The sequence below is a fragment of the Bombyx mori genome, chromosome 23 (genome assembly GCF_030269925.1).
Source record: "Bombyx mori chromosome 23, ASM3026992v2".
In the NCBI taxonomy this organism is placed as follows: Eukaryota; Metazoa; Arthropoda; class Insecta; order Lepidoptera; family Bombycidae; genus Bombyx; species Bombyx mori.
The window spans coordinates 355,394-377,758 of record NC_085129.1 but is presented as its reverse complement, the minus strand read 5'-3'; the positions used below and the strand labels follow the sequence as shown (position 1 = coordinate 377,758).

General features: G+C 42.8%; 1 protein-coding gene across 1 annotated transcript; it reads right to left on the bottom strand.

The window, feature by feature from the left end:
* Positions 1-2,461: 2,461 nt before the first annotated feature.
* LOC101742543 (solute carrier family 22 member 1) lies at positions 2,462-22,150 on the bottom strand. The gene is made up of 8 exons (XM_062675477.1): positions 22,141-22,150; positions 21,394-21,553; positions 13,960-14,185; positions 13,448-13,703; positions 12,602-12,921; positions 11,960-12,260; positions 11,387-11,568; positions 2,462-2,693 (listed from the first exon to the last, which is right to left on the bottom strand). The coding sequence occupies exons 1-8, from the start codon at positions 22,148-22,150 to the stop codon at positions 2,529-2,531; spliced, it is 1,620 nt and encodes a 539-aa protein (XP_062531461.1). The 3' UTR covers positions 2,462-2,528.
* Positions 22,151-22,365: the final 215 nt, after the last annotated feature.

The following is a 22,365-nucleotide window of genomic DNA, read 5'->3' as shown; positions in this document are numbered from 1 at the left end:
CAGTGGAGATTTCTTCCCCCTCGACACGTAAAGTCACTCGGGTGGAAACCACGACCCTACTTATCTCATCTCGTCTCGTCTCGTCTCATCTCGTACTGATCTCGGCCGCAAAGCCGTACATTTCGGTCCGGACACACAGTCAAAACACTTGAGACCTTCTTTGACTTTGCTAAAGGCAACATTAACTTTGTTACGTCTACGGCTCGCGGTGACCACTAAGCGCTGAGTGGACCACGACCACTCGTCCCCTAACTTCAGTTAACATAGCAATAAGTTGACGAGATGGCTGAAGAGCCACCTCCTTCCAGACGTCAAGCAGACTGCCACTTACTCACATTTGGCCCTAAATATTTTGAAGTGGTCGTGGCCTAAAAGATAAGATGTCCGATGCATTTGTGTTGCGCGATGCACCGGTGTTCGAATCCCACAGGCGGGTACCCATTTTTCTAATGAAATACGTACTCAACAAATGTTCACTATTGACTTCCACGGTGAAAGAATAACATCGTGTAATTAAAATCAAACCCGCAAAATTATAATTTGCGTAATTAGTGGTGGTAGGACCTCTTGTGAGTCCGCGCGGGTGGGTACCACCACCCTGCCTGCCGTGAAGCAGTAATGCGTTTCGGTTTGAAGGGTAGGACAGCCGTTGTAACCATACTTGAGACCTTAGAACTTATATCTCAAGGTGGGTGGCGCATTTACGTTGTAGATTTACGTTTGTAGTCTATGGGCTTCAGTAACCACTTAAAACCAGGTGGGCTGTGAGCTCGTCCACCCAAAATAAAAAATAAAAAAAATCTGACGACAGTCCATACATCGGTATTCGGTATTTTTATAGCCCTTAGAGGCAGTCGAGCATACGGCCTACCTGATGGTGAGTGGTTACCATCGCCCGTGGATGTCAGCATTGCCAGGAGCAGAGACAAGTCAACATTATTTGACATGTGCATGTATATCGTTACAATCAAATGTTATTTTCAAGTACCTACGTTATATTACTCGTAGGTAAGCGTAGGACACTACGAGTGTTTTAATATTTGACACGTGAAGATGATAAATTGATAATTTGATCTCATCGAACAGTGCTCAAGTAATTCGCAATTTCGGTCACTAGATCTCATTCAATTATATTTTACCAGTGAAATGAGCCATCAAGCTTTCAGTTCACGTGGTGTTAAGCGGTTTCCAGAAATGACCACAACGTGAATAATGATTTGAAACGTGAGGTCGTATTTTTTATTGCTTAGACGGATGATTTAATGATGGATTTAAGTAATAACGCTTATTAAAAACGTATGATCAGTGAAGTAACCTTATAAATCTGTGAGTCACACACACACGCAAAAAGAGAAAGTTGTGGGAACAATTTAAGTTCTTCCTTTTGTTCACGATCCTGAGTTGCCGCTAGTTTGACTTGACTTGATCCGACTTCAATATTAATACATTCCGTTTCACATCAAACCTCCTTTAGGGTCGGTCTTGAAAATGTATTTACAAAAGTACTCTATAATATAACAAACCACAACAACGACGCATCAAATAGTGTTGTTTAATCAAGATGCCAACGCCCAACACAAATTGGATATAACATTTTGAAGAATACTGTACAGATGTCGCACGCTTCCTACCACCTACATTGGGACAAAACATTTCCACTGCCGATTCCGAAGCAAAACGTGAATGCTTACTAACAAAGCTTATTAACTTTGAGATAATCTATTTGATAAATTAAATTCCTTTAAGCAAATTGTAAAGGAAAGACCTTGAATGACTGATTATTGTGTGTTTTATAACTATACTTATTTGATGTATTAATACTGCTGTTATCATTGTTGGGGTGATAAGGTTTAGTTTTTATTGGCATTGTATATGAAATGAAAATCGTCTGGTTTGTATAGCATTTTCTATGACATTGCCATAGATAATACATACTGCCAAAAATATTTAAAATAATAAAAACATGAGTGACTGGCTGTAACGTTGAACATGTAAAGAGTATTAATATGATGTTACACAAATAAAATTGATTATTCACATTCACTGAATGTACTCATTATGTCAATGTTTCTACAAATCACAAATGCGTTACAAGAACAACACAGAGAACAGCAGTAAAATGAACGAATATACACTGCCGGTAAAGCATTCGGGTTTCTATTGTTCACTGATTCACACTGTGTCCTTGTGCAACATATATACCCCACTCACTTACTCATTTAAAACATTCCAAAACGTGGACTATCTCTGACCTAACGGATAAGACACCCGAAGTATTCGTATCGAATGACGGAACTATCAATCTATCTACTTACCAGCCCATAAATGCCTACTGCTGGTCATATTATGCCATCCCCCAATCGGTCCTGAACTGCCGGCTCGCTGCGAAAGCGACTCTACGTCGCCAAAACTCCACGTTGTATTACACCGAACTCTAGGATCGCCATCAAACAATACAAACTAAACATTCATCGAGTTGTTTATTAGCTAATGACCCTATACAATTAGGTTTTATGAATTAGAACAGATCAAATATTTCCTAGTTTACATTTTGTTGTACCCAGCGCTTCTGCTTCAGCCAAGGTATTGGGCATCTTGGTTCCCAGCGTCTCCGGTTGTGTCAGCACCAGCAACCCTGACAGGATACCCATCGCAGCGAACAACAGTGATGGAATACCAGGCCAGAAAACCATCTGAAATTTTACACATCGAATAGTCAATATATCCGGTGTTCGGTGATATATTACCGAACACCTTTATCAGCATAATTCGCGTGACGCGTTAACTTCATTTCCACAATTCGTCAGTGCACGATCAACAACCGCGTCACCCGGGTGCATTCATAACATTAACATTTAATTTAATTTCTCTATATTTTAACAATAAACATTTTTAAGTAACATTATCTTTAACTAACAAACTCACATCGCACCCTACATTTTGGTCCTTCGAGAGACCCTTGCGCGTCGGTGAATTCCGTGAAAAAGTGTTCCCGTCGAATGAGGTTTTGAACTAGCGTAACATTTATTGTGAGCGTGTGTGGTGTGAGAACTATAACATAACAAGAACTTTGGTGTCGAAGAACAGGAGGCTGAGTTTCGTAAGGTGACAACAGGATTATCAAGTAATAAAATTCCTTATTATTCCTTAATAATACATAACAAACATACAACATGGCAGAACTCATTGAAATTCAATCCATGATTTATGACAACATTGTCAAACTTAGCATCAACATAAAAAAGGATAGTGCGGATAGAAAGACGGCTGATTATTTTAAGAGAAGGTTGAGTACTTTAGAGAGCTACTGGCAAGAATGCCAATTTAACCATGACCGTATACAAACCGAAATAAGTAAGACTCATCCTTACTTCATCGAACAACAGTATGAAAAAATATATCAAACGTATGAGGCAACCAAGAATATGATTAACGAGCAGTATCAGCGACTAGTAGAACAAGTAGGCATTCTTCAAGAAGGGGAGGAAGCTGGTGCCCGTTCCCGGACGCCAGCAGGAGCGAAGTCAAAACAAATAAATGAAGAAACAAGAACCAGTGGGCAAAGCCAACAGGTTGAACAAATGAAAAGAAGCCAAGGCACAAACAGTAAATTGGATGATTTCTTAAAAAGACAATATGCTAATTTTAAAGCCTTTATACGAACAACATCAAACATAGACGTAGATTTGATTGCTGATAAATGGGAATTTGAAGACTCTTTAAAAACACTACACGAACGATGGGCTGCTATCGATAGCCTTCACTGGGAAATCGAATCCGAGATGGACGGAGAAAATGAAACATACGCCGCCATGTACGATAGATACGAGAAGAAATTTAATACTCTCAAGAAAACATTGAACACAAAGATGTGGTCGGTAGCTCATAGATCGAATGCTACTCCACAATTGGAAATACCTGTCTTCAGCGGAAATTATAATCAGTGGGTTTCTTTCAAAGATTTATTCACGGAAGCTGTTCACAACAATCCATCTCTATCTAACAGTCAAAAAATGCAACACCTGAAAAGTAAAATAAGAGGAGATGCTGAAAAGCTTATACAACACCTTCAAATAAGTAGCGATAATTATTTGGTATGTTGGGATATTTTAAATCATCGATACGACAACAAAAAGTTAATCTTCTCATCTCACATAAACATTTTGTTGGGACTCCCAAGTATGCAACAACAATCCTTACAACAAATTAAACGAATGCATGATACCACTCAGGAATGCCTTAATGCCATAAAAAACTTAGGGGTTAATATAACATCATGGGACCCTATAATCGTTCATATACTAGGTCAAAAGTTAGACTCCGAGACCTACACGGATTATATACAATCGTTGAAGAACTCCAGAGAACTACCAATTTTGAAAGAATTTCTGGAATTTTTGGAAACAAAATTTTTTAGTCTTGAAGCATCGCGTCGAAAACAAGAGATAGTACCTCAGAGGCCTCTAAATCAAACAAATTATCCTCAGGCATTTTCCAACATTCGAAAAAATAATTATAATCCATTCAACAAATCAAACAATTTTATTAAACAAAGTGATGGAAATAGACCGATTGCGAAATCAATGCATGTGTCGTATTTCAAATGTCCACTGTGCAATAAACAACATGGACTTTATAATTGCAAGAATTACTTATTGATGAATGACGAACAGAAACTCAAAACTGCAAACAAATTGAAACTTTGTATCAATTGTCTTTTTAGTCATAATGGAAATCCATGCACTTCAACATTAACTTGTCGGAAATGCTTAGCTCCGCATAACACTATATTACACGAAGCATTTACGAAATACATGAACTTGTCAGCTCCGGTGTCAACTGAACAAAGCATTGCGAAACAACGCATAACACGAAATGAGAATGTTTCAAAAACCTCTAATGCTTCGCTAAATGAGAGTTCAGAAGTTTTATTAGCTACTGCTTTGGTAAAGGTGAAAGCGGCTGATGGAACCTATTATAACATGCGAGCTTTGTTAGATCAAGGCTCGCAAATATCTTTGATAACTGAAGCAGCAGCCCAAACATTGGGATTAAAGCGTCAAAGATGCAAAGGGGTGATATTTGGTGTAGGCCAAAACGAAAACAGCTGCAAAGGAAAGGTAACCATAGAATGCTCCTCAATTAACAATGACTTCAATTTCAAACTAGAGGCACTCATTATGAACAATTTAATAAAAAGTTTACCAAACAAAACATTTTCTAAGCCAGCGTGGTCATATTTGAATAATATCAATTTAGCTGATCCCGAGTTTTACAAGAGTCGGCCAGTCGATCTACTGTTCGGTGCGGATACCTACGCTAACATTATTCTGGGAGGAGTGATTAAAGGAGAAACCTTACAACAACCCATGGCTCAACAATCACAGTTAGGATGGTTTTTATGTGGAAGTATTAAAACTTATCATTGTAATGTGGCTCTCAATAACGTGGAAGATATACATAAATTTTGGGAGGTGGAAGAAATCAACGAATCGACGAATATTTCCGTAGAAGATCAGGAATGTATCGACTTTTACTGCTCAACAACAAAACGCATTGAAAATGGTCGATATGAAGTGAGATTGCCTCTAAAGCAAGATTTAAAACATAATTTAGGTAAATCGAAACCAATGGCGATTGCTCAACTCAAAAATTTAGAACATAAGTTTAATAAACAGAAGGATTTGGCACTAAAATACAAAACATTTATGTACGAATATGCTAAATTAGGACATATGATCCCAGAAAACAACAAAAACATAAAACAAGAATGCTATATGCCTCATCACGGTATTTTACGTGAAGAATCCTCATCATCAAGCTTAAGAGTCGTGTTCAATGGGTCAGCTTCAACATCTTCTAAATGGAGTTTAAATGACATTATGCATAAAGGACCTAATCTACAAAAGAATTTACAGGTTCTCTTATTACAATGGAGACAGTTTCCGTATGCATTTACCGCTGACATTGAGAAAATGTATCGACAAATTTTAATAAATAGCGATGATCAACAACTTCAGAAAATCGTATGGAGACAGTCACCAAAACAACCGATACAGTCATTCCAACTAACAACAGTCACTTACGGAACAAAAGCAGCACCCTTTCTAGCAATGATGACGTTAAAGCAACTGGCATTAGATGAACGAGACAAATATCCGGAAGCAGCAACAGTTTTAGAAGGATCCTTTTACATGGACGACCTTCTCCACGGGTGCTATTCTATAGAGAAAGGTAAAAAATTGATATCAGATTTAAAGGAGCTCTTGAAGTCGGGCGGATTTAATCTCAGAAAATGGTCATCAAACAAACATCAACTTCTCGAACAAACACAAGAATGTAACGATAAAACAATTTTTTACTTTAAGGCGGACGACACTTCGAAAACATTAGGCTTACGTTGGAATCCGAAAGAAGATCACTTTACCTTTAAATGCAACTTCTTGAAGTCTACAACAAAACTTACCAAACGGAATTTACTATCAGAAATATCTAAATTGTTTGATCCACTCGGCTGGATAACACCGCTTTCAACAAAACTAAAATTACTATTCCAAAGACTATGGAAGAAAGATCTGATGTGGGACGATTTAGTGCCTGAAGATGTTCATATTGAGTGGTCAAGATTGACGACAGACATCGATAACATCAACAATTGTACCATACCCAGGTGGATCTTATCAGAAGAGAATAATATTATTGAATTACATGGATTCTGTGATGCGTCCACTGCTGCCTACGCTTGTGTGGTGTACGCTCGGGCTAAAAATCTACAGAACATAACGCTTCTAGCAGCCAAGTCGAAGCTCGTACCCCATAAGAAAGCCTTAACATTACCACGGATTGAACTTTGTGGGGCTCATTTGCTTTCTAAGCTCATTAAACTCATCAAAGCAAGTTTAAATTGTCGATTGGAGCTCTACTGCTGGTGTGATTCGATGGTCGTTTTAGGTTGGCTGAATGGAGAGCCAAACCGTTGGAAATCGTTCGTTGCTAATAGAGTTACTGCTATAACATCAATAATTCCAGCTGAAACCTGGAGATACGTAAAATCAAGCGAGAACCCCGCTGACGCGGCAAGCCGAGGACTTACTGGCGATCAGTTGGTAAACCATGCTTTATGGTGGAACGGACCGTCATGGCTAAAAACATTTAAAAGGGAACAGGAACAATTAATATATAAAACAGAAGAAGAAACAAAAAACAAGAAGTTAGTACACGTTTTACAACATGAAAACAAACAATATGTTATTGATTATTTACTACAACAATTTAGCACATTTCAAAAAATTGTTCGCGTATTAGCATGGATACGAAGAGCATTGACACCTATTGTGCAGCGTAAACAATTACCGTCGTACCTAACTTTACGAGAACTGCGCAATGCCAAATCAGCTATTATAAAACATATTCAAAGAACGGAATTTAGGTCCGATATAGAAAAACTAAGCAAAAATGAACAAGTTGCGTCGAACAGTAAATTATTAAATTTAAAACCGTTCATCGATCAAGACGGTGTCCTACGTGTTGGAGGTCGACTAAAGAACGCGAACATGAGTGCTGAAATGAAACATCCCAAAATAATTCCCAACAAAGGCCGTTTAGCCGAATTATTAATAAACGAAGCACATGGGTTAACATTTCACGGAGGGCCTCGACTTACCTTAACAACACTCCGACAACAATACTGGATAACTAGTGGATACAATACAACCAAAAAACAGTTAAGGAATTGTGTAACATGTCGTAGATATGATACAAAGAAGTTGTACCAGCTAATGGGTGATCTTCCTGCTGCTAGAGTCAACCAGGCTGCGCCATTCTACCATACTGGAGTAGATTATACTGGTTTTGTCGATGTCAAGATCAACAAAGGAAGAGGTGTGAAAACAACCAAAGGATACATCGTCGTATACGTTTGCTTGGTTACGAAGGCGGTATACTTGGACTTAGTCTCTGACTTAACGAGCTCAGCATTCTTGGCTTCACTCAGAAGGATGGCGGCCCGAAGGGGAGCACCGCGCCACTTATACAGCGATCAAGGTACGAACTTCGTTGGAGCCAACCGAATGCTACAGGAAGAATATGATACTTTATGCCATGTCCTTAGTGACAGTCTTTTGGCTGAAGTTGCAGAAATGAACATTGAATGGCATTTCAACGCACCCTCTTGGCCGAGTGCAGGAGGCCTGTGGGAACGAGCCGTGCAGAGCTTGAAGTGGCATTTAAAAAGAGTCGTAGGAGAACAAAAGTTAACGTTTGAAGAGTATTGCACTATCTTAGCACAACTGGAGGCCTGTCTTAACTCTAGGCCATTGTGTTCTTTAACAGAAAACATAGAAGACCTGGATTACCTGTCACCAGCACATTTCTTAAATGGAAGGGTGGGGGTAACCGTTATAGAAACAAAAGAGGACGCTAGAACTAGATGGCATTTGACCAACAGCATATTCAAACAGATTTGGCATAATTGGAAGACAAACTATTTAACACAATTAACAACGCGGCAGAAGTGGGTGAAGCCACAAACAAACATGAAGATTGGAGATATGGTGGTTATTCATGAAGACAATCTTCCGGCTGGAAAATGGCTCATGGGTAGAGTCATAGAAGTGTTTCCCGGCAACGACGGCTATGTCAGGGTGGTATCGCTCAAAACAAAAAATTGCATTATACAACGACCTGTCGTCAAACTGTCTAAATTGCCCATTGAATCAGCTGAGCAAGTGGACAATTCTGACTATAAGAAAACACAAAATGATTGTTCTTCTCAACCTACAAAACACAAGCAAAAACAATCAAGACGTGGAAGACTATCGTGTATGGTGATGGCATTAATATTTTTCATGTCATTATGCACCAGCGATGCCTGTAACATAACCGAGCTGAAAGGTGATCGATCATTATATTTTGATCCCGTAACAAAATTATATTTAATAAAGAACACTTGGAACTTGGTTGTATATTATAACATGTCTCCATATCGAGAAGGAATGAAGGCATTCGAAAAGGCGACAACACATTTAGATAAATCATGCAAAGTCCTGGAAGATGGTCAGTGTAGCATAATAGTCGATCAATTGATCCACGAATACAAAGAATTAACTTACTATAATGAGCTACTTATGAATCAACATTTGAATGAGCACTACAGACAGCGTCGTGGTTTTATCAACGGTGTCGGATATCTTGCTAACTCTCTGTTCGGAGTATTAGATGAACATTTCGCAGAAAAATACTCGCAAGACATAGAGCTCGTAAAACATAATGAACAGTACTTAGTGAGTTTATGGAAAAACCAAACTTCGATCGTCGAATCTGAATACAACTTACTAAAAAGAACAGAAGAATTCATGTCTAAGCAACATAAGACTATTAATAAACACATAACTAACCTAGAAAACATGTCAAATCGACTTCAACAGCAAGTAAACAACATATCGATTCTACAAGAATTTACCTTAATGTCCATTATTACAACTAATTTATTGCACAATTTGAAAGGGTCGCAAAATATATTGTTAGACATTTTAACTAACATACATCATGGTCAATTCAACATTCATTTACTTACTCCAGAACAACTTCAAAAGGAACTAAACATTATCACCGGATATTTACCGGAAGACACAATTCTTCCCGTAGAACCGCAGAATATTAAGAATTTGTATCCTCTGTTAAACATAAAGGCTCGTATTACTCTACAATATTTCTTATTCGAGATAACATTTCCACTCATTTATCAAGATCGATTCAAACTTTATAAAGTACATTCTATTCCTCATCAAAGCGGAAATATGACTATTGAAGTAGTTCCGGCATACGAATACATTGCTACCGACTTGAAAAGAGATTCCTTTCTTGAACTCACCACCGAAGAAGTCTTATCCTGTAATCAACAAGAAGAAGCTTACTACTGCAAGCTTAGAACGCCGATTCTTCATTTACGACCGGAGACTAAGTTTTGTAAGATTAAACTTAATAGCAACGTATGCAAATTAAAGTATTCTAATTGTGAAACCAAAATAATAGCACTAACTCATCCCTCTTTATATTTATATCACTGCTGTGGCACCTGCGAAGTAAAGGTCATGTGCGGAGAACATATTGCCTTGAAACAGTTGAATAACACTGGTCGTCTGTATCTAGAGCCAGGTTGCCTCATAAAGGGATCAGATTATACACTTCATATCCCTAAAACAAACAACAATAAGCTGGAGATTCAGTCTAACATTTACGTTCCAATAATAGATCCCATAAATAATATCATAAACAGCTCTCTTCTCAACACTGAGAACCTGAATGTCAGCGAGTCTAAAGATTTGCAGAACGCTCTCCAGAAACTACACGTGCGTATTGAAGATCTAGAAAACTCCCCGCCAGTATTGGAGACTTCATTAACATCTCACGATATTCATCAGTATGTGATAACATACATCATCGTCATCGTCATCGTGCTGGCCACCGGCGTGCTACTCTGGCGACGACGACGGTTGAGTGCGAACCGGGCGATCATCTCTGACGGCATCGAGCTTCAACAGTATAGTGAATGTGAAAATGTAAATAGTGCTAAGGCAGGGTTTAGTGCGCGACCTTCTGTGGTGGACCCTTCGCCTGGTGATGTGAACATTTATGCCAAAGTGTCAAACAAAGCGTGCTCTCCAATACCAAGAAAACCTATATGGACCCTAAGTTCTTAAATTTTATTATACTAACATTTTAATTTAATTTTTGTTTGTCTTTCATCCTCTTGTAAGCCGTAATCATCTATTTACTAACAATTATTTCATTAAAGTATACTCTATTTTGTTGCCCCGGAATATGTTCGGTGATATATTACCGAACACCTTTATCAGCATAATTCGCGTGACGCGTTAACTTCATTTCCACAATTCGTCAGTGCACGATCAACAACCGCGTCACCCGGGTGCATTCATAACATTAACATTTAATTTAATTTCTCTATATTTTAACAATAAACATTTTTAAGTAACATTATCTTTAACTAACAAACTCACATCGCACCCTACATCCGGTATAGGATTTTGGCCGCAGCAGGTTTTCTCTTCTAGGCCTGACATGACGACAGACAAATAACATTATTTAGAATCTCTCATCAGCTATTTATCTAACAATCACATTATCAGACGAGTCAGCTCTTCAATTAAAACATCGCTAATTCCATCCAGAACGTAAACACGTACTCACACAATAGTCCGGCTGCCAACGAGTACTTGTGAACACACCTATCTTACATATACGTAGGTCGGTCATTTGATGAAAGGTTTCGACGCACTACCTCTAGTCCTATTCACTTTCTAATCAAAATAAATTAGGCATATTTACTTCATAAAATACAAGGATAAGTCGACAGTTTCTAACTTACGAGCACAGGAGTGAGTGGAGCAGTGATGGATCCGATGCGCCCGATCATGGACGAGAATGCGAGCAGGCTGTGTCTGTACTGCGTGGGGTACAGCTCGGACGTGTACAGGTACAGGGATGTGAACACCACGGAGATGCCGAACTTGCCCAGAAGGAATACTATCAAGCGAAGAATCGTGAGATCTGAAATGAAATAAAAATTTCATCAAGCTTATCTACTTCCGTTTAGACTCACTAAAGAAGTGTATACGCCAGACAAAAGAGCCACTTTCATATCTGTGAGACACAGAACTGACTGCCGTGAGCTCCGATGTCTACACATACATACGCGTAAGGGTCACGACACCACATGCAAAGCCACCGTTGGGACCCGACCTCACGCACGCACCGGACCGAGATGCTTGCGCTGAGGGTGCGCCGAGGGTGCGTCGAGGAGAAAGGAGGTAAGGAGGGTATTTAATTTTCTTCAATTTAATTAAAAGTTATTTTAGTCAATACTGGTAAATATAAAAACTGCAACGCTCTGAATGTTTTAGTTTGATTACTCCGTTTTTATAAACATTATTATACTTACTAGTGGGAATAAACACAAATGCGATATTACAAACAGCGCTAAAGAAAAATCCTCCAGACAAAGTAGGCTTCCTGCCGACTCTGTCCAGGATCAAGACTGCTGTATAGAACCCCGGGATTTCCACCGCACAGGTCATAATGTAGTTCAAGTATAAGGTATCTGATAAACTGGCAGAGTTGATGGAGAGGCCGTAGTACACGAAGGTCGTGGTGATCCACCAGATCGGAGTGGTACACACACGGCGGAGAAGGATCCTGGACTTAAACACTGTCTTGAACAGTCCTTCTTTCTTTTCTTTTTCCTAAAATTAATTTACTATTTTATAACTAGCTTTGTAATTCATAGTATAATGTAACATTTTGCGGAAAGAAAAAAACGATTCAATTCATTTGTTGGTTTAGGCGGCATCCTTGCGCATCGGACGCACGCGGACAATACGGAGGTATGTTTGAAAAAAATTCGCTATCCCGATTCAAGTTTTTGCCCAATTTGTTCTAGTCAGTAAGAGCTACCGTTACATCTGGTTCTACTCCATGAGTAATGAAGTCGCAAAGTCGTAAGGAATTATTAGCAACCCTAGCCGGCCAACTGCAAGGTAAATTGAATCGTGTCTGGAAGAATACAATCACGTCAACGACTTACGTCTTCAGGTGGAGCTGGTGGAGTCAATAAGCCGTTCATTGAGCTTTCACTAATAACCTTCTTATTTGTCTTCGCTACTCTTTCCAGGACTATTTTAGCATCATCGAACCTCTGCTTGGATAACAACCATCTCACACTCTCAGACAATATCCAGTAGTAAGATACCGTGAAGAAGCATGGGATGTGGAGTACCATTATGAGAGTACGCCAAGGCTGGACCAGCCAGGCTATACTGCCCAAGGTTACCTGTCCCACCGAGTACATAGCGGTGCAGGTAGCACTGGTTAATACTCTGTATTTTGGTCCTACGAATTCTGCAGCTGGAAGATTTCAATGGTGATAAAATTATCGTATTTTTTTGTTTTCATTGTCCCTGTTAGATAGGTCACTTATTACTGGTGGTAGGACCTCTTGTGAGTCCGCACGGGTAGGTACCACCACCCCGCCTATTTCTGCTGTGAAGCAATAATGCGTCTTGTTCAAACCGAAAAAGGGTAAGGCAGCCGTTGTAACTATACTTGAGACATTAAAACTTATATCTCAAGGTGGGTGGCGCATTTACGTTGTAGATGTCTGTGGGCTCCAGTAACCACTTAATACCAGGTGGGCTGTGAGCTCGTCCACCAATCTAAGCAGTAAAAAAAAACTTGATTTGAGCACAACTCTGGCCAATGTTGTCAACAATGTAAGTAGTAGTCATATCTTACTTGAGATTAAACTTTACGGTACATATATACATTTCTATGTACCTAATATATGCATATAGCATTGTGTGCTCAGAGCAAACTAATACTTAATAATTCAAACAAAAATACGTAATCTCTAGCATTAACCAAATATTCTTACCAAAAATATAAGCTGAACTGAATGTGCCGGCACCTAAACTTGTCTGGATTAATTGAAATGCCAAATACATGGGATAATTGATGGAGAATGCTCTTATCAGTCCAAAGAGAGATAAGTTAAAGATGCTAATGATTAAAGCTATTCTACGTCCGAATCTATCAGAGATATATCCAGTAACAGGTAGGACTAGGAGAGTTCCGATGCTGTTCAGTGTTCCAGCCAGAGCTCGCATCCATTCGTCGCAGCCGAGGTCAAACTGGAATTGGAAATATGCATTTTTAAGAACCACCAAAAACCTAGTGATAGTCTCTCAATTGTTTGCATCTCTTTTGTTTTCAGTTATAATACTATTTTAATTATAGTTAAAAGTACAATACTCAAAAGATAATAAATACAATAACTTTATGATAACTATGTGACGATTATTGAATCAGTGTATTGTTGTGGTTCTGGACTTTTGTCATACTCAATTGGAATTAAAAGTCAAGGAGGAAACATTACAATGAACTCACGTCGTAAACAACAGAATTGTCTCTGGCATAAACAAAGGCTTCACATTCAACGACATCGTCGAAGAATAGATTCGAAGGACAAAAGTCTGTCGACCCGTTGACGCCGGTCGGTGCGAAGCGCTCGCAACTAGCGAACCCGGACTCGCTCTGAGGGATGGCATTCGGAAGCCACTGAGGTACAAATATGGAGGTTTTACTGACTTCACCGCATTCGGCGATCCGACATCTGGAAAACAACGTAGATTAGTTAGTTAGCGCAGAACATAACGTCAGTGAGACCTTCTTACTTCGCATGTAGTTGACATAAACTCACTGCCGTAGTTTGACGAATGGATGCGTAAAGCTAAGGGTCAGTGAAATCATAGACAGACAACAGTTTGCGCGACTATCAATCAGATGATAGGTACCGGCGTGTGTTCCTGGACTCCTCAAGATGTAGCCACTTTTTTTTTTTTTTTTTTTTTTTTTTTTTTTTTTTTTTTTTTATGATTGAAGGATTACTGGTGGCCCGGAGGCCTTTCCAGTTTCACCAGGACAGGTGGGCGAGCAAAGGCTCAGCCAGGAGGGGTGGGATTTGCTAACAGCTACCCGAGCGCCTCCGAAGGAGACCTAACAGCTCAAGAGCAGCTGCTTCGCGAATGAATCTACTACCGGATCGGAATCGCGACCCGCTGAGAAGATCCGGCGAGAAACTCAGCGGGCTGATTCATGGGTTAGGTTGCACGGCGAACTCTTTGTCGAGTTCGACGAGTACGGTTACCGAGGTCCCTAAGCCTGCTCCTAGAGCTGAAGGCGTCTAGTGCGAAGGTTATTGGATCTGATGGATCCGTAAGGACGTGTCTAGGGCGTCGACGGTGACTGGCTCCTGCATGATCAGGATTCGGGGAGTAGTCAGCAGCGGCTACGATAAGGCGATTATCATGACGCATAGCCTTATCGAAGTACCGTTCCGACGCTGACTTCATGTATTTCTGTATAGATTCGAGGCCCAGGTCGTCGTGTAGGTCAACGTTCCTCACGAACCACGGAGCTCCGACGGCTAACCTGCAAAAGCGGGATTGTAGAGATTGAAGGGTGTCTATGTGCGTGCGGGCCGCGTGAGCGAACACCACACTCGCGTAAGTCATGACGGGCCTTATGCAAGTTTTGTAAAGTGTCACCTTGTTCCGAAGGGACATTTTACTCCGCTTACAAATCATGGGGTAGAGTCTACCGAGAATAAACGCGGCACGGTCACGGACTGATTTTATATGCGGGCGGAATGTCATCGATGCATCCAGGGTAACGCCCAGGTACTTGACCTTCCTGGCCCAGGGTATGGATTGACTAAAGAGAGTAATCGGGGGTGTGAGATTCCTCCTCCTAATACGGGAGGAAATCCGTGTGGAGCTTCCCCTCTGAAAGAGCACCGCAGTACTTTTCGCTGGGTTGATGTCTATGCGCCATTTTCGGAACCACTGTCCTAGGGCTAGGGCTGCGCTCTGAAGCTTCTTCGCGATTAGGGACTTGTTTCTACTGGAATAGTAAACAGTCGTGTCGTCGGCGAATAAAGCTAAATGGGTCGGCGGCGACCGGGGAATATCGTTAACGAATAAGCTAAATAGGAGGGGTGAGAGGACAGAGCCTTGCGGGACTCCAGCTGTGAGAGGTCGTGGGGAGGAGCGGGTTCCCTCGACTCGATATCGAAAAGAGCGGTTCGACAAGAAGTCCCGTATGATGAGCACGAGACTATCCGGCACACCCATGTTGAATAGTTTGAAAATCAAACCGTTGTGCCAGACTTTGTCGAACGCTTTTGCGACGTCGAAGAAGAGAGCTCCCGTGTATAACGGTTTTGGTCGATTAAGCCCCACAAGAATGTGCTCCGTGAGGCGGTGCACCTGTTGAACGCATGAGTGATTTGTACGGAATCCGAATTGTTCATCGATGAGAATGCCCTTGGATGAGACGAAGTCTCTGAGGCGTTTGTAGAGCAGACGCTCATACAGTTTGCCTAGAGACATGAGGAGGCTAATCGGGCGGTAGCTCGTCGGATGATTTTTTGGTTTACCGGGTTTATGTATGCCGATAACGTCCGCTTCTTTCCACACCGCGGGAAAGATACAGTTCGCCATAGCGGCATTGAAAATAGATGCCAACATCACGATGAGTTGGACGGGTAGAAGTTTAATAACGCGGTTGGATATACCGTCGGAACCGGGAGCCTTGCGAGGACGTAGGTCTTTGATCAAGTCTTTAACTTCCATCGGGGTGACGGGTGGTAACACATCAGAGGGTGGCAAGGAGGCTCTGCGTTCTACCTCACTGTCTACTAATTCTACATGCACAGGGTCCACGGATTGAGTGCTGGGCGTGCACTGGGTTTGCAATGTATCGGCCAGCAGCCCTGCTTTTTCGTCATCATCGAACGCCGTGAGTCGGCCTGAGGGGCCTACGAGGGGGGGCATAGTTACTACCGTATCCGATTTGAGAGTACGAGCTAAGCGGTAGTAAGACCTTTGGGAGGGCGCGAGTCCTTCTAAGAAATCAGACCATCTGGCATCTCGGACTTCGGCGATGCGAGACTTTACGTCGCGTTGTAGGGCACGCATTCGAATACGATTTTCCGCGGTAGGATACCTGTCGTAGGCGCGTATCGAGGCGTTCTTAGCTCTAAGGAGTTCCCTAATATCGTCGGACAATTTGAAGCGGTGAAGGAAGTCCTCCGCTACAACTTGTTTCGATGACCTATCTAATGTCGAGGTGATGTGTGACGTTAAGATGTCTATGGCTTCAGCGGTATCCTGAGGAGACGGGGTAGAGTCCGGGCTAAACGGTAGCGATGGTGGATCAGATTCAGCCAGGCTGATGCCCAGCGTGTGCCAATCCACCACAGTCCTCGTGACGGGAACGGAATCGGGAGCGCGACCGAGCTTCATAACGACGGGACGGTGGTCTGAATCTAACTCTGAAACTACTTCGATCGAGTGTAAGCGCAGAGTTACGTTTTTTAATAACGCTATGTCGAGTATATCCGGGCGATGCGCGATATTTAGCGGGTAGTGAGTCGGGATTAGCGGAGCGACGATATCGAAGGCGAGATTATCGACTAACGCGTCAAGCCGTCTGCCATTCGGGGTTGTGGTGTGTGAGTTCCACCTAATGTGTTTACAATTTAGGTCGCCCGCCAGAATGACAGAGCTCCCCATGCCGAGCAGCGCCTCGATATCACTGCTTAGAACGATCTTATCCGGTGGAAGATAAACGGACGCGATAACGATCGGCGCGTGTCCCGTCAGTGAGATTCGGCACACTGATGCTTCGATATTAGAGAGCGCGGGAGGATCGAGTGGGACGCAATGCAGGGCTCTTCTATAGTAAATGACGGTACCACCACCACGAGCAGAGAGCCTGTCGTTCCTGACCATGTTATAGTTCGCGATTTTAGGGTCACGGCGCGCGGGCTTAAGTAGGGTCTCCTGCACTAAAAAGATATCAATTTGATGGTCACGCAAAAAGTCAGAAACCTGATCACGCTGATTTGCGAGACCGTAAGCGTTAAAAAGTCCTATCGTTACGGATAGGGGCTTTATTCTACTTATATACGCCATTGATTACCGGCGGAGTGAGGGGAGGACGTACGTATTTAATGACGCGTATACGTCGGCGTATTCTTGCACAACGGCGATAAAGTGTTGTGCAGTGGAGGCAGAGCGAATGGCGTCGCCCAAAGCGTTAACGCGCTCAAAGTTGATCGACTGAAAGAAGTCGATCGCTAAAGCGAGATTGTCGGACGCGGTCGGAGGGCAAGTCGCGGGAGAGGGACGAGTCGCGGGGGCGGGACGAATCGCGGAGGAGGGAGTTGTAGCCGTGTTCATGTACGGCAGCGGTTTCGCCCAGGCCGAGACACTGGGCACCGGCGCCGGAACGAACGCTGGCTTAGCCTGCGACACAGAGGGTGCCGAGGCTTTGATGTCTGGGCCGGAAGCTCGGAGGCGGTTTTGGCGGGCGACGCGGCGATTTATTTTCGGGGCTCGGGGGCATCCGCGGTAATTTGCGGGGTGACCCTGTGTTCGACACAGGACGCAGCTAGGCGGTTCTGTCGCGGTTTTTTGATCGCGAGTGCATAGGGCCGTGGCGTGATCGCCTAAGCACTTGACGCATCGGGGGCGCGCGTGACAGTTACGGGAAGAATGCCCGTATAATTGGCAGTTATGGCACTGGCTAGGTGTGCCTTTCTTGTGTGGGGTTTCGACTGCGATTCCGGAAAGGCTACAGACCGTTCGGATGTTGAATATTTGCTTACCCTCGGGGGTAGGCTGGAGGGCGACGAGAACCATATTATATGGCTCCCTTCCGCGGCCTGTGTGCATGCGGTGTACGGAGTTAACCGGTAGGCCTTGTTCGAGAAGGTCGGCCTTGACGAGCTCGGCATCCAACTCTTTAGGGATGCCACGTATAACGGCACGGAGTTCGCGCTCCTCCTGGAGCGTATATGTGTGGAAACTTATACGCTCCTTACGGAGGTAAGAAGAGAGGGCCCTATGGTCGTCGGATGTTCGAACCTTAATTTGAATGCCGTTCGCGAGGTTACGGGCATTCGTAAAATTGATATTTTTGGCCTTAAGGGCCAGGGAAACTCGATCCCAAGCTGCCTTCTCTTGGAGGATTACCGGGGGAGGGGTCTGGGTTTTATTTTGTGCCACCGGACGCGGCGACGAGGTGGCACGGGCTGGAGGCGCAACGGGAGTCTGAGGGCGGGGGCGCGACGCGTTCGCGGCTTTGCTAATTTTAGCGGCCGCGGGAGCTCGAGACTCCGCGGCACGCTTCTTACCCTTTTGCACCAGGGTGAATCCATCCGTCGATGAGGCGGGAGCGAGGTCGACCTCCATCTCCGAGTCAGAGTCGGAGGACGAGGAGGCGGGCGCAGGTGACCTACGAGTAGGTGTTTTGGACGGCGCGACGGAGGCCGCGGATGATCGCGCTGCTGGAACGGTGACCACGGCGGACGACGCAGCAGTTTTACTCGCCAGTATAGGCGACGCGGGAACGGCAGGCACGACGGAGGCTGCGGTGCTCGATGCAGAAGCTTTGCACGCAGGTACAGGCGACGCAGGAGCAGCGAGCTTGGTGGAGTCCACGAGAGGGCTCGCAGTGTGATCGGCCTTGAAGGCCTGAAACTCGGAAGTGAGCTTTGGGTAGCGAAGCCGGAGAAATTCCGCAAATACAGCGTCCATGATGTCTACGTGCCCAGGTGGGGCTACCCTGGGTCTTAGAAAACACTCGCCTTGCGGCGAGGCCCCAACTTCTCGGACCTAAGCGGTTCTATTGAACACAGGTGGCGATGCGGCACGATTACTGCAGGACAAAGAAAAATCACAACAAAACGGAAATAACAAAAAGAAACAAAACAATTAAACACTTCCAGGAAGACAGTTTGTCGGCAGATGTACCACGAACACAGAAATAACAAAAGGAAACAAAACAAATAAAAACTTCCAGGAAGAGCACTTAGTCGGCAGATGTACCACGAACACAGGCCGCGCGAACAATGGCCGGGCTAACAAAAGCCGGGCGAACAAAGGCCGGGCGATCGAGTGGTCAATGAGCACGTCCGCGCGTGACGGGTGCCTCTATCGGAATGATGTAGCCACTATATCCTCGTCTTCCTTCAGCAGGAGCTCAAATGGGTTGGTTAACTAACTTTTATCATCATAATTAACTGTTATCGACACATTTAACTCAGAGATCGATAATGTTGAGCGAATAAAAACTGCAGAAAAACCGCGTAGGGGAATTCATTCAGGAGCTGGTCCGTACGAAGCGAAACTAATCTCTAGAACCAAAGCGTGGATGATCACGGCGCTTCCCGACAGTAATGACGAATTGAACTGAGCCAACGCGTCACACAATGAACAAACGTATAAGCTGTTTACTATCACTATTATACTATACAATTCTCACCTATGTGGTATAAACGCAGCAGAAAATATAAATTCGTTCATGAATGCCGACATTAATATTGGAATCGCCACGAGCAGTATGTTCATCAGTTGAAACCGTCCGAACTGGCCCAGCTCGTCCACCAGCACATCGTCCAGGTCTACAGGCCCCTTCGGACCTGTAACGCTATCCTTACTGGCACAACTAATCGTATGAGGTTCTATTGTGTCGTCTTTTAATTTATTAGACATTGTCACAGTCTGGTCTTAACTTTTGCGAAGTATTTGCTCCTTAAAGTGTTCGTAATGAATGGTAACAAATCACGTTGTTATAATCCTATTGACTATTTTTATCTATGAGGAGTTCTATTTCATTTAGATAAACCCTGATTTCATTCATAATTAAATCCCTTTAGACGGTCACTTGTAGTTTAATCCTATAAAATTTGTATTTTAAACTACCCCAAGGTTTTCTTATCGTAGTCAAATCACGTCCGCGTTGAGGTAATATACTTACATGGCACCGGTTTGATTACAGTATGTACTGCGTAGGAAATTGATTAATAATTAATTAGTATTAGATAGTAGTTCGTAACACTGTCACTTATACATTTATATTAGGAATTATCTAGGCAGGTCTTTCTTCACTTTGGTTTACGTCGACAAGCGGTAGGCGGTAGGCAGTAGACGATAGATTTGTTTTTCTGTTTCTGGATACACGAGTCCACAGAATGATTCACATGGCGTGGGTACTACTCGTCTCAAAACACGAGTTCGAAGCAAACTCATGACTTTCGTGGCAGTTTCTCCAATAAACTTATCGTAAGTACATATTTAGTTGAGCGATCAGCGTGCCTCAAGCACGGTACTTATCGCCGTAGACAGAAATCTCAACGACAAATCTACCGAACCGGCGCAAACTGACTTTCTTGGTTCCGTAATCTTTCACGGATACCATTCAGTAGGTCAGATCGATTGATAGAGTACAAAAATACACGTAAATAGTATTTATGCTTCCCAAATTACATAAAAACCATCTAATGTCCTAGGAAATCACTAGTTATAAAAGTTAATTGTTCATAAAGAATTATTGTAATTATTAGTTAGTTAGGCAGTTATATTGTACTGAAAAATTGTCAATAAGAACTAGGTACGCTGTGCCCACAGCAGCTTAAATTAATTTATATTGGAGAGTATTAAGCGGTAGGCAGCGGCTTGGCTCTGCCCCTGGCATTGCTGAAGTCCATGGGCGACGGTAACCACTCACCATCAGGTGGGCCGTATGCTCGTCTGCCTACAAGGGCAATAAAAAAAAAAAAAAAAAAAAAATATATATATTTCAACAATTTTTTTAATGATTGATAACACACGACCATTCGGACTAGGGTGCCCTGGAGTATTGGAACCAGGGACTGATACACACAGGTAACATCCAAACAAGGAACAAACAGAGACGTCAGTCACTCGAATGCTAGATGCGACAATAGAGCCTATTGCCCTTTGAATACTTAACCCGTAGTGTGACGTAGCACTGATGAGTCCTCCTAGCACCTGCACACACACGCCAAGTCCTGATCTAGTTCCGCTGTAGGACACAGTTCGCCGCTCGACGAGCTCTCGACCTTCGCCATACAGAATTATCAGCGCTACAACTATCTTATCATATTGAACACCTCGTAAATAATTAAGAATTATTATTTTAGATAGTGATTTAGATTGAACCAGTTTAAAGGTTGCACGATTCGGTGATTACCGCTTTTGTTTCGCAGTTTAACATCTTGTTATCAAAGTACTTTCTAAAAATGCCCAAGTTTTTTTGTTAAATCAAGTTTGACGGACGGTAGCCCGCCCACCGAGAGTGGCGCAGAATAGCCGCGGTCTGGAGTCGTGCGAGGATACATCCCAGATTTAGTAACGTTTAGGTGACCAAACGATAAGCACTATAGTCGCTTCAACTCCGACATGCCTCGCTTAGTTTCTCCAATTCATAGGCGAAAGTCCTGACCCAAAAGATAAAGGTGCAAGCTTAATACTGACATTTGTAAAAATATTCAACATGTTACCAACTCGTCGCCTTACATCCTGAATTTATTCAGAGTTTTCCACCTTTTTCAACGTTGTCTGTCTCGTTACCTGACAAAAATAACGATTCTACTGACGATAGAAGAATTAATTAGATTCAGCGACCTCGCCCACGCTTAGTGATATGACAGTCTGCGCTTCGAGGAACAACCGGCCGTAAAACCTATCTAAAGATTACTTCCCCTCATACCTACAACGAAAATGTACTTCACGCTTACATTTGAGAATGGAAATGCGAATTATTCAGAACTTTCCACAAAATACCTGGATACTTTTGGAGAAGAAGGACCCTTTTGTCATGGCGCCGGAATTCCAAGGAGTATCCCTGCAGCTTTCCGCGAGTATCGGGATTCTGGGGGTCGATATTTCGAGCGATGTCCAGTTTCGGAGTCATTTGAAAGGT

Coding starts and splice junctions, on each gene's coding strand:
- LOC101742543 (XM_062675477.1), bottom strand. Junction 14,186..21,393: donor AGTGCTACGTCACACTACGG/GTTAAGTATTCA, acceptor GTTGTTTTCCAG/ATGTCGGATCGCCGAATGCG. Junction 11,569..11,959: donor ATTTGTGTTTATTCCCACTA/GTAAGTATAATA, acceptor ATTTCATTTCAG/ATCTCACGATTCTTCGCTTG.